This window comes from Drosophila arizonae, chromosome 4, assembly GCF_054131065.1.
Source record: "Drosophila arizonae isolate 15081-1271.41 chromosome 4, UAZ_ARI_1.0, whole genome shotgun sequence".
In the NCBI taxonomy this organism is placed as follows: Eukaryota; Metazoa; Arthropoda; class Insecta; order Diptera; family Drosophilidae; genus Drosophila; species Drosophila arizonae.
Genome location: NC_142924.1, coordinates 6,395,440 through 6,408,267, shown reverse-complemented (window position 1 = coordinate 6,408,267; position 12,828 = coordinate 6,395,440). Strand labels below are relative to the sequence as shown.

At 41.3% G+C, this 12,828-nt stretch overlaps 2 protein-coding genes across 4 annotated transcripts; both read right to left on the bottom strand.

The window, feature by feature from the left end:
* Positions 1-4,811: 4,811 nt before the first annotated feature.
* On the bottom strand, positions 4,812-6,859 carry LOC149269047 (uncharacterized). Of its 3 annotated transcripts, none has more exons than XM_089467900.1 (8): positions 6,732-6,859; positions 6,477-6,644; positions 5,943-6,071; positions 5,687-5,859; positions 5,462-5,629; positions 5,276-5,401; positions 5,032-5,212; positions 4,812-4,933 (listed from the first exon to the last, which is right to left on the bottom strand). In XM_089467900.1, exons 4-7 carry the CDS (start codon positions 5,747-5,749, stop codon positions 5,147-5,149), a joined length of 423 nt encoding a protein of 140 aa, XP_089324026.1. In that variant the 5' UTR covers positions 5,750-5,859; positions 5,943-6,071; positions 6,477-6,644; positions 6,732-6,859; the 3' UTR covers positions 4,812-4,933; positions 5,032-5,146. The 3 variants fall into 3 exon arrangements, with proteins under 3 accessions (XP_089324026.1, XP_089324028.1, XP_089324027.1); XM_089467902.1 differs by having other exon boundaries at positions 4,812-4,859; XM_089467901.1 differs by having other exon boundaries at positions 4,821-4,960.
* Positions 6,860-11,109: 4,250 nt separating this feature from the next.
* Positions 11,110-12,797, bottom strand: LOC108614410 (uncharacterized). The gene has a single exon (XM_018008524.2). It carries the CDS (start codon positions 11,938-11,940, stop codon positions 11,176-11,178), a length of 765 nt encoding a protein of 254 aa, XP_017864013.1. The 5' UTR covers positions 11,941-12,797; the 3' UTR covers positions 11,110-11,175.
* Positions 12,798-12,828: the final 31 nt, after the last annotated feature.

The window sequence follows — 12,828 nt, the reverse complement described above, 5'->3', positions numbered from 1 at the left end:
GTCCTGCTTGCAATACCACAAACTCAATTCAGTCGAAACTGAACCACAAACTTCAGTCGAAATCCCTGCGCAGATATCACAGAAATTCTTTTGAATATGGCTTAAAGCTGCTTGCAGGCAGCAGTTGGGTTTAATTTATATGGACAGCAACTCGACCCGACCGGTCAAAGGTGTCGCACATAAACCATTCAATCTGACATCGCACAACTGCTGGGCACGGGACAAAGGGACGGCGAACAGACAGCTAGAGGGTATGACAATGCTCCTGCATGTTGACCGCAACCAAAACTTTCGATTTCGGTTCGTTAACGTGCAAAGTGAACACGTTTCTCGGCAATGCACGGAGTTACATATATTTGGCTTGATTTTTCTTCTTTTTTTTCTGGATTTACCACGTGGGTAACCCACGGCTGCAATTTACCAGGTTTTCATTTTTTTGGCCCGTACATTTGTCGAGTGGTGTTCTGGTGGTTGCTGTTGTTGCGGCTTCCATATTCATTTGGCGGCGGGCTGCAAATTGCGCACGAAACATGCGAGCGAGTGCAGAAAACCAATTTGTAATAAAGACTACGAATGAGAAGGACATAAAAGTGGACATGGCATGGCGAGGCCAGTCGGATTATATGGCAAGCGAAAGATGTTGACACATCACGCAGCGTCACAGACTAAGAGTGAGAGAGAGAGAGAGAGGCAAAGCGAGAGAGGGTAGTGGGAGTGAGAGTCTGAGCAGATTCTGGCATTTGAATGTTTTCAATTAACTTTATGTAGATAAATAGCCAACAACTAGCATTGATGCTCTCGGGCGCTTTAAAAGAAAAGAACAATACAAGGAAGGGAGAAAAAAATGAATGAGTGTGGCACAGTCGGAGGGCAGAAATAAAATGAAACATTGCATAACAGTAAATTACGCGCAGCGGAAATTGCATTATCAGCGTCAAAAGGCGCCAAGGACTATGGCCAGCCAGTCAGGACTATCAAGGACCAAGCCGGCACCTCTCCCCCCTCTCTCGCTCTCTCTCTCGGTTTTGGCCCTGCAGCGCTTTGGCACTTCCTGCGCGTCGAGACAATGACAACGTGCATGGGCAGGATGAGACGCAGAATGAGTTGTGATAGTAAACTTTTTGCGACGCGCATAATTACAGCTAAAAGAAAGGGAGACCCGCCCCCTCCGCCTGCTGCTGCTACTGCTCCTGCTCCTGCTCTTGATCCTTGCGCCAAGACTGATGAGCAGTTTATGACTTGACGCTTTTGCGCTGCATTTAATAATATATTTTTGCTGTCCTGTATTTGCTGGCCCTGACACTAGCTGCACATTTGTAAATAACAGTTAATAACAAAGTGGATTACTCTTGGCAGTGCAGCATTTATATGAAATTTTAATGAATTGTTAAAGCCAAGTTAACATTAGAGCGCACATGTGTGCACTCCAGACCGAAGCGTTCCCTTAACTTTCATTTCCAATAAACTTGAGTGCCGTCTCTGGCCCTCCACCCCTCCCCTCCCACACACACACAAATGGGAATTTTACGCAGCCGTGCAGGAAAGTGAGGAGGAAAAGTGCCCTTTAAAATCACTTTATTATGCATGCGTGCCAATGGCTGTGCGGACACATTTGTTACCATACGATAATTTATAAGAAAAAACGCTCTTCGCTCTCATTCTCATCGAACCGAGCGAGCCGAACCAAACCGGCGACACATTCACATTCCCGGAACGGCGCTGTCTTCGAGCGATAAAATGGCAGAGCGCCGACCGACACGCGCCTTAATCATGAAAATTCATATTGAGTGCCGGCACATGCTCGATAACGATAGCTACTCATAGGTAGATAGATGCATATACCCTATAGGTATGCTTACATATGTATGTCCGTATGTAAGTGTTGCTCTGGGCTGTCTTTGAATTAAAATTTCAAGAAATTTATAAGACACTTGCTGTCTGCAATTGATGATATACATACATAGCTGTGTGCTGGAGACTGTGTGTGTGTGTGTGTGTGTGTGGGCAGCCAACAAGTGCAGGGCTTGCCACATGCCACACGCAACACGCCCCCGCTGTCACGCCCCCACTGTCGCAGCCTTGTCATCGCACACACAAAACAGCTGCACAATTTCCGTTAAAAACTTTGCGCTCAAACTTTTTGTGTGCGACTTTTGGCAGTGGCAAAAGACAAAGCAGCACAAGAGAAAGCAGAAGCTGAATACTCTGCCTTGACACGATGAGTGACAAATGTAATGGCATAATGAATTATTAAAATATTAATTTGTACTAATAATCAAAAGATTTATTTATATACTTTTATCTATGAAAGCTTTATCATATATGTATAACAAATATTAAAAAAACAAAAAATAATGAATTATTAATGTTTATCAATAATCTATTTATTTATAATGTATAATAATAATATAATAATAAATTTTAGCCAATAAAATAAGATGTATATTTTCATCATCTGCTGCTCAGCTAGCGGCTGGCCAAATCCAATAAGAATCCAGTTAGACTCTTCGCATGCCTAAGTTAGAGTCAGTTGGAAGTTTCCGCCGCATGCACTTCAATTGCGTCGACATTTACATGCCTGAGTCATTGGCCAAAAGACCGCATTCTGTCTCTCTTCCTCTCTTACCAAACCTCCCTCCCTCCCTCATTCTTCCCTCCCCCCACCCACTCGCTGAGCAATGTCTTACATCTGCTTTGACTCTAATAGATTTTAATCAGCCGCAGGATATGCGCCTGGACGCTGCCAAGGACAGCGACAACATGCTGCTTTTTTGGAGGCCAGCAGCAGCGACAGCTGCTGATGATGAAAATCGCCCACGGCGCACAGCTTTAATTATGCGATTTGTATAAGGCATGCATACAATCGAAACTGAATATATGTATATCCTCTAGATTTGAAATGCCCATTAAGTTTGAGCTGTGTTCTACCACCCACACGCGCAGACAATTTACGCGCAACACCTCGGGGGGGAAGAGGAAAGACGCCAGCTTCACACGCCTAATGAGGCACTCAGTGACTGCATAGACCTGTAAAAAGCTGTTGCATTTCGGTTTCAGCACTTTGACACGTTTGCCACATAAGTAGACGCTAGCTGGGCACAAACATATTTCTTTTTATTTACGTAATTGGCTGAGTGCCTGAGGGCATTTGACGCTTTGCCTCAGTTTATGGCCAGCAAAAGTGCTGCTGTTATATATAAATAAGTATATACATATATTTTAATGGCCTTATCGGTTGATATTCGTAACCGCATCCGCATCCGCATCCGCTACCGTTTCTGGCCATAAAATGACCCGCATAAATGTTGGCCAAGCATTACGCATTTAATTTTCGCCCTCTGCCAGCGAATCAAGTGTGAAATATCAGCTCCTGGACAGCTGGGCCAATAAAAGTGTCAAATGGAAATGCGTATAATGAGCATCAGAGTTCAGTTCAGCGGTTCACAGCGGTGCTGCCAGGACACCATCGTCCTGCGCTCCTCTTCTCTTAACCAATTGAATGTCAATGTCGCATCCGTTGCGCTTGACTTCTGTCCGTCGCGTCGCATCGTTAAAGTGCTTTAAAATGCAAAGTGCCATTATTTGTGTGTGCATCGTTAAATTTCATTTAAAGCAGTCAGAGTCAGCGATGATTTCGCCTTGCCTTGCCCCTGTCCCTTCCCCTTGTTTCGCCACAAACTTTCGTTTATCTTGTCATCATCATCTTTATTGGCTGCTGCTGCTGCTGTTGCTGTTGCTGCTGCTGCTGTTATCCTGCGGGCGTGTTGTGTCCATAATATCGCATGTAATTCGATAGGCCACAGATACCGGCTCACATAACGCTATCTCTTATGCCGAATCTAAAGTCTAAGACAATTCTGCAAATAAAGCTGTTAAGCTGGTAGCTGGCCAAATAAAACAAATTAAATACACCTTCCACGCCACTGAGATTTATTTAAGTATTATAAAAAAAATTACTTTTAATGAAACAGAATAGCCATGTGATTACCATGCTGCAAATGAAACCAGACGGACTGACAAACAGACGGACGGGCGGACAGACTGGTCAGATGACCAGGCAATCAACCGCAACGGTTGATGAGCCAAGGACGACTGTCTGGACGAATTATATATTATATAACTATTGAAATCTTTACCAAATAAAATCTAATAATTGCCACCCAGCCCGTATGTAAGCTTAATAAGCTAAAAAAAAAGCCAATTTTTTTAAAATAGGTAATTAAAAATATTTATATGAATTTAAACTTGAATTTCGGGTTCGGGTTCATTCTCTTTCTCCAAAAGCTTCACAGTTAGTGGAATTGCGAATACAAAACAAAGTCCCTTAAAAAAAAAGAAAAGAAATAGGAGTCAACAGCTTTCTTGGTGATCATGCAATCATATACTTACGGAAGTGATAATACATAGTTGATACGATACGATCAGTTCAACTTTAGGCAGTTCGAAAAGAACTAAAAATTTGCTTAGTACGATTTTGCCGAAAAAATATGCCATCATTGTGATTATAAACTGCAACAAATGGGAGTTAAAAAAAAAAAAAACAACAACAACAACAAATGCCGCAAATACTTGAGACTCACCTGCTGTAGCTTCAAGATGTGATTGCGATAGGTTCCATAAAAACCAGTGACAATTGGAATATACGCTACGGTATTCATTACAAGCGATACGATTAGACCTGTTTTAATTTTTTCATGGCCCTCACATAGGGTCATTACGGTAAAACTGTCGTCAAGAAAATTGCAAGCCTGCACAGATTAGAGCTACCTGAGTATTTATACCTACATTTATGAAGACTGATAAGAACTTACTGCGAAAACGATGATCACGCTCATGGCCGTATATCTCAGGGCCTCAAACTGAAAGAAACACATGCTTATATTTATTTGTATTTATATTTATGGAGCTACTGCCAAATTGTTATTTTCTCCTTCTGAAATAAGGAACACATTGAAATAGGCTACTTGGATTCTCAATAAACACAAAAGCTGAATGAAAAAGAAATGTTCATTAAAATCTGCTAGGTCTTACCACGTCAATAAGTCCATAGATGATTAATAGCTAATGTAGTGTAATTCGTCGTTCTCATGTAAAACTCAATTAATTTTGGTATTAATTCCAGATCATTCGCATTTTATTTGGTTTTTTACCTGAAGTCTCCCAAGTCGTCAATTTTTAGGTACAATGAGAAGGCAAAGATCAAACATAAAACCTAAAGGTAATTGACAAGGTATTAATATAACAATCTGTACTTCCCCTAGTTTTCTCTACTTACCGAAAAGGCTGTTTCCATGTGGTACCAGTGGTTCACCAAGGTGTAATAGAATTCGGTATCAAAGCCAACAGCTTGATCCGCAATCAATACCTTACTTATGAAGAAGGTAATCAGAGTGAATATATACTAGCGAGGATCAGGCGAACATAGTGAACTAGTGAAGCACATTAAGGGACTTAAACTTACCAGCTTTAGGGGCCATTGCTTATGAAGAAGAGCCCCAGAAATGCCCAAGAAAATGTTCAGAAATAGAACACAGTCCAGTATTATAGACACAATCAGCAGATTCCTCGCAGGGCCATCGAAATTGTTAGCAAATCGTATGCCATAAAAAAGATTACAAGTATTACATATCTAATGGAAGACAATGGTATTCAGTTACTTTCGTCCGATTCACAATTACCAACTTACCAAAACTATGAAACACAGCCCGACCGTTTGGATCTGGAGTATAAATAGTCGTAGGAAGCACATGTTTTCTGAACCAATTTATACAAATGTTGATGTTTAGTGAAAACGAAACAAAAGTCTCAGGTATGTTCGATCCTCCAGACCAACGATGCGACTAATAATATCGAGACAATCTATAGGAAAATATAAAGTAGCACAAGCATAAGCATAACAATCATAATCTCTCACACAGTCTTTTTCTCATTGATTCACTCACAGTACATATTGTGGACAGGATAAAGAATATATCTGACAATATAGACATTATCGTTGTCCTTTCCCGGTCTTGAAAGAGTATCCAAAGAATGGACTTCAATGTGAGATATACTAACAGGCAGATAGCCAACTAAAATGTACGCAAAAGATTTGTTAGATTAATCTTAAATTTAATCCTATGTGCGCTTGAAACTTGAGCTTTACAGATACCAAAGTACTCTAAATTACAAACAGCTTTCAAAACGCTAGCATGCTTAGCTTTTATGTTGTATTATATAAACTTTGAGCAATAGAGAAATTTCATATCGAGCGAGCTTTAAGCTTATTATTATTACTGATTACTTGCAAAAGCTTAATGCGCTTTGTATACTTAATCTTGGAATGCCAGCTTTATCGTGCATAGCCAAGCAAAAGCTTAGCACACAAGAAGCTTTCTACATTATTAGGGCTTTAAGTTCATTAAAAAAGCAAAGCAAATTAAGTAGCTGAGACAAAACTTCAATATGATTTTTTTTAAAAACTCTTTTAACTTTACTATGAAGGGTCTGAGCTTGTTTTGTCCAAAAAGTACTATAATTCCAATGGTTGATATAATGATCATGAATATAATTGTAGATATGCTTGAAAGGATCATACAAGCTCTGAAAAAAGTCTGATTCAAAATATATGCAATATTCACACCCACTTCGGCAATGGAAAATTGCTGTCAATAAATAGATATATAGATATATATATATAATATATTTATAATTGGGTATACGAGGGACAAACTTCTGCACAATGAGCTTACCAGCAGGATGCATAGAGAGGCTATCGTAGCGATTTTAAGACATCGCCGCGTAAAACCACGGCACATGGCAGATTCTGAATAACTGTAAATATTAAGTAATATTATTAGTCTGAAAAAAATGAAAACACTGTAAACATAAGTGACAAGTATTTCAAGTGAAACATCGTTATTTACAACAGCCAGCCCACAAGATGTTCAACTGTAGTCAGCCAGGGACACATGTGCAACAACAACAACAACTAGTAGGAACATTGTTGACAATTTCCAGTTGAGCGCACAAAGCTAAAGGAGAAGACAGTATCGACTGCTGTGGAACAACCCCTACAGGGCACACGGATAGACCGCGAGTAAGTGGCTGTCCTTGCCAGTTGGGCTTGTCCTTGTCCTTGTTGGTTGTCCCTTCGCTTTGCCTGCTAAAATAATCGCCGCAATAATCTGTCAACGACAGCTGTTGATGTCATAAAAACCTTTTGAAGATGTAAAGATGTTGTCACACACACACATACAGAGAGTGAGAGAGAGAGAGAGAGAGAGAACAACAACAACAGAAGGCTAATGATAATTTGCCACAATTTACACTGAAAGCAGCCACAGCAACAGGAGCTGCCGCAACAGGAGTTGCCCCACACGCGCCAACAACTCCAGCCCCAACCAGCCGCATCTAATGGCTGGCGATAAAATCATTGATGAAGCCAAAAAGCTAATTGAATGTTAATCGCTTCACATTGACATTGCACGTGGCTGCGCCCGATAGCGGCTAAAAAGGTGAGCATTGAATTTGCATAGACTGATGATAAATCAACAGGCGGGCTGGGCTTCGAGGCTTCGCCTGTGCCCTTGCTCATTTATTTATGCCACAACAAGACGCAAATCAAATGCAAACAGGCTTTAAATTAAAATTTAAATTTTAATCTACAGCGCAGGGCCAACATAGCCGCGGGCCAAGCAATGATCCGTATCAGTTGAGAGCAGCTCAACAAGATGGCATTCAGAGGGCAGGCAGCGGTCGTTTCTTAGAGAAACCAAACTCACATCTTTTGGCTGGACCTTTGTCTGCGACTATGACATATCGCGATTGTGAATTGTCTGAGTTGCTTGGGCTCTCAGTTCTTTTCTACTTCTCCTCTGCTTCAGCTCTGTCTGGAATTTGCGTTACAACAACCTCAAAATTTGTTTATGTTGCGAGAGTTCGGGGCGAGCTGTGGAGACATCCAGAAAGGAAATTTCTTAAGAAAAAGGAAGTTTTTCTTTCAGATATATAATATATATTATTATATTTATATTAGTAAATGTGCATAATTAATAAGTTTTATATATGCTAATACAGTTTTAATAATACATGTATTTAAAAGTAATATTTGATAGATTTATTTTAATAAATTCCAAACTGAATAATAATTAAAGTAAAAAATTACATTTCATAGACTTTTTGATTCAGTTAATAAAAAATGAGTGATAATTGAAATAAAAAATGCTTTTAGACTTTGTTATGACTGAATTTGTCATCTTTGATAATAGTCAAATCGCAAAGCTTCAAATACATTTGTAGCAGTTAACAAAACGAACGAAAATTCGGCCCATTCAATGTTGGCCAACACGATGAACAGCAAAAACAGCAGCAGCTCGGCAACACTGAAATTATTGCAGTGGCCTGGCATGTACAGTTAACATTTGCTGTTGCACAAACTTTTCAATTGGACTCTCGAAAGTGGAGCGTCTGGCCATGACGTGGACAACATAAAATGCAGTCACAGTCCGAGTCACAGTCACAGCTGTCTGGTTATGGTGGAGGGGGAAGGGGGCTTCGGTTCGGCCCTTTTCACGTTTTGTGTGCCATGTCCGATACAAATAGCACAGATGGCATTGGCCAAATAGACACAGATGCATCAATTGTCTAATTGTTTGCCGAGACAGAGTCGTCATAATGTCCATCAAATTACTGCCCAAGAGTTGACTTGGCTTGGCTTGGCTTCAGCTGGGATGCGCTCGGGCTGGGGTCACAAATACTATGTGAGGGTGTCTGGCAGCAAAGCTCGGCTGTCTGGCTGCCTGGCTGCCTTGCTGCTGTTGTGGGGGCTGCCCGTGGGATAGGTAAATTTGATTTATGACTTATTATGCGTCTTATGTCCTTTCATAATTTAATTATAGCAGGACATAGCTGCACAGACACCGGACAACAGACTGGGAATGTGACTGCGACTGCGAGAGTGAGAAATGCAGTTTTTATCTGCCCCCAACTCGCTCTCTCTCTCTCTTTCTGTGTGTGTGTGTGTGTCGTATAAACACAATAGAGCATAATGCTCTGTTATTTAAATGATGAAAATTCGCTTACGCAAATTGCATTGCAACAATTGTTTATGCCCAGCTGCATGCGCAAGCAGTTTGTGCAAAAACCAAAAGCGACAAGCCCAAGCCCAAGCCCAAGCCCAAGTCGAAGCACAAGCAAAAGCCAAAATGCAAATGTAATTAAACTGCACTTAGCCAGTTCTCATTCCACTCCCTCTGTGTGTGTGTGTGTGTGTGTGCTTGGTATGCCAAATGAAATTGAAATAAATTATTGACTAATTGTCAAGGCAGACAGACAGACAAAGAGAAAGAGATAGTGAGAGAGAGATGGATGGACAGACAGGAATCAGGCCCACATGGCGTATGCGCAATCACAACTGCAGCTAATTTCGTAAGAAAAACGTGTTTGAGTCTTGCCCTTTTGTCTGCTTTTTAATGCATATCTGCATTTAATTTGATTGTTTATGTGCGCATTAGCCAGGGAATTGTCGAGAAATCAATGTCACCTCGACTGCACACACTGTGGTCTGTGGTCTGAGCCAAACGCCTGCTCCAAATCCAAAATAAAGTGTTTTACAATCACTTTTTAATCAGCTTTCAATTAGATGATTGGACAGACGCCTGTCGAATGCCAACTGCAAGAGTGCGAGCTAGTTATGAGTGTCATCCGTACACCTGAGAGTATGACGAAGCTCTTTTATAAATTAGCTGCGGCCGAGAGTTGAGATGATTGTCAAAGTGATTGAGTTGACACATTCAGGAATTTGCATTCGTTTTGAGGCTATTTACAACTTTATTTGAAATATCAACATCAAACATATGTCAAAGCAGTTATCGAACAGGTTGGATTGAAAATTATTAAAATTAATGTACACATATTATTCACATATTATTCATCAGTAAATCTGATTATATATAATTCCTTGAGAATAAAATAAATAAATAAATTAATAAAATAAAATATATTTTATGTATATTTTTGTGTTAACCAATAATTTACATGTATGCAAAAATATAATATTAATTAATTAATTAATACTAAACTTAAAAAAAAAATATGTTTTTTATACTAAAATAATTTTAATTATTTATAACAAAAAAAAAAAAAAGTAGAAAGATATTTAAGATATTTATTTAAAAAATGTATATGCATATCTTCTGTAAATAAGCAAACACTTTAAACAGGCCTAAGTCATATAAATAAAATAAAAATAAATATATGAATATATATAGAATTAAGTATATTTTCCTTGAGTTTTAATTAGGTAGGAAATTATTTACTTCTGTAAGATTTTTGTATGTGTTGCATGCATTAATATTGTATATATATTTCATATTTATATGTTCATTTAATGTATATTTATTAGTAGTAAATATAGTTTCAAAGTCTCGCGCAGCCTTGTCTTTTATTCTCAAACAACTTCAAGTTCACACACCCAGAGCAATAACCCTTGTTAATTCAAATAGTACCAAAAACGATATGATATGTGATTGCTGAGTGACCCAGAAAGCAAATGTAACTCTGATTGCTGTGCTGAATGAGCCGATAATTAACAGACAATAATTATGGCAAGTGCAAAAGGCACAACTAAGCGGGTCACAATTGACTCTGTTTGCTGTTTGCACTGGCCAAACTGAATGGCAATGAGACGGATTTTGATGTCGATGTCCATTTCGTAGATCAATGGGCCAATGGGCCCTCGCCAGTGCCAGCGGGCACTTAACGTGCTGGACGGTGTGCGAAAATAAATGTTAAATCCAATTAATGGCATATAGTAATTGTGAGGCGTAAACACGCCCCCGCCACGAGCCGCGCAGAAAGCGGCTTAGCGGCCAAGCGAAGGCCACCACGACCCGACGAAATGACGTCGCAAAAACCGGCTTCCAGCTTCAGCTTCGACTCCCAGCTCCACCTCTAGCTCCAATTGTTTTCAACTGCTCTGATATAATTCATTGAACAATTGTGCGTTTATGGCTTGTTTCACTTCACTTTGCTTAGCCCCAAAGCCAAAGACTTGCGGCCCAGCCTCGAAACGGAAGCTTTGCCAAGGTTTAACACAAATATGATTTTTTTTTTTTCAATATGTTTTATTATCAATATTAACGAATTAATCAACATTAACAAGAAGTTTCAACAATTCGTGGCGCCAGCTCGTGTCTAGAAGCCCCAGTGGGTGCCGAAGCCATCGAAGCTCATGTGGGAGACGCTCTCGGCGGGCGAGTAGCGCACCGTCTGGGAGCTGCCGTAGCTGGAGACGCCCAGGGCGGGTGCATTGTGGGTGTAGGTGGTGGCACTTGGTCCATGGTTCACGTTGGTGGTGGCCAGTGGTGCGGCATAGGCGACAGCTGGGGCGGCATAGCTCTTGGCGATCACGGGTGCCGAGTAGACAGTCTTGGACAGCACAGGAGCAGGAGCAGCGTAGGAGACGGTCTTGGCCAGAACTGGAGCAGGAGCAGCATACGAGACGGTCTTGGCCAGAACGGGAGCCGGAGCAGAGTAGGTGACAGCTGGAGCACCATAGGAAACAGTCTTGGCCACAACCGGAGCAGGTGCCGAGTAGGTGAAGGATGGGGCGCCATAGGACACGGTCTTGGCCAGCACTGGAGCTTGAGCAGCGTAGACAGTCTTCTGCACGAGAGGCGTGGCCTGAGTGTACAGAGGAGCCGCATAGGTGGTCTTTGCAATGGCCGGGGTGTACACATTGTTCTGGACACGAGTGTCTGTCTTGCGCACGCTGGAGTAGGGCGTGTCAACGGCCTTGGAGTAGCTGGAGACGGTGCCGCCGAAGGAGCGCACCACATTTTGCTGCGTGGAGGCAACGGCATCCACGGCAGGATTAGCCACGGCCACATGGCTGGCCAAGAGGCCGGCATTGGCATAGGCCACCAGGGCGCAGAGGGAGATGACGTAACGGAAGGCCATTGTGCGGAATGGAACGAATAACTGTTGCTAGCTGACGGCTGACTGGGCTGCGACTGATGCTGATTTGGCCAAAATGTTGCGGCTTTTATACGCGGCTGACGCGTGCCAAAACGACGAATGTTTGGTAATTGAGCCGGCCCACAATGAGAGATGCGAAATTGTTGTATTGCTGAGCCGGATTGTCTGTCTGACTGTCTCAATGTCTCTCTGTCTGTCCGTTGAGTATTTGGCAATTATTTGAAAGCCAATTTGTGACCATAAATTAAACGTCGTAATTACGTTTGCTGAGCGACGGACTCAACGGCACACGTGTAAAATTAATAACAATTTGCCAAAAACAAAAAAGAAAAAAAAAACAACAGAAATGCGAGTATCTAAAACACAGGCGGCTAAAGAAATGGGGCGTGGCAGTCATCCCAAGTTGGCAACACAATTCAATTTGGGGGACAGGCGGCAACTTTGGTAATTTCAATAAATATTCATCATGCGCCCCGTGCGCCACAGGAGCAGCACCAAAAAACTTGCACGAAAGTACAAAAATCATAAACAACAAGAGTAAAAAAAAAAAAAAAGAAAAAGAAAAATAACATCCCCACAGCAAAAAGTTGACACAAGCTGAAGAGTCCTTGACTGGGCCGTGGTGGGCGGGGCATATTTGCTGCTTGAGTTGAACTCAATTTAATGGAAAAATACGCGCGAACGCAATAAAAGTTTTTTGCTGTTGTTGTTGTTCTCCGGAAAATTTATGAGCTGCTGATAGTATTCAAAATAATTCACTTTTCGAACTTCGACATCGACATCGACTCCAACTCCAATTCCAACTCCAGTTCGAGCTCCAATTTGGACGGCTTTTTGGCTCGTCATTTGCCGACCCATTGAACCAGTTTC

Excerpts from the sequence above, each read along its gene's own strand:
- LOC108614410 (XM_018008524.2), bottom strand. The coding sequence starts at position 11,940 with ATGGCCTTCCGTTACGTCATCTCCCTCTGCGCCCTGGTGGCCTATGCC.
- LOC149269047 (XM_089467900.1), bottom strand. The coding sequence starts at position 5,749 with ATGTGCTTCCTACGACTATTTATACTCCAGATCCAAACGGTCGGGCTG. Across the intron at positions 5,630-5,686 it reads GGCTGTGTTTCATAGTTTTG|ATATGTAATACTTGTAATCT; the intron begins GTAAGTTGGTAA and ends GTCTTCCATTAG. Across the intron at positions 5,213-5,275 it reads ACATGGAAACAGCCTTTTCG|GTTTTATGTTTGATCTTTGC; the intron begins GTAAGTAGAGAA and ends AATTACCTTTAG.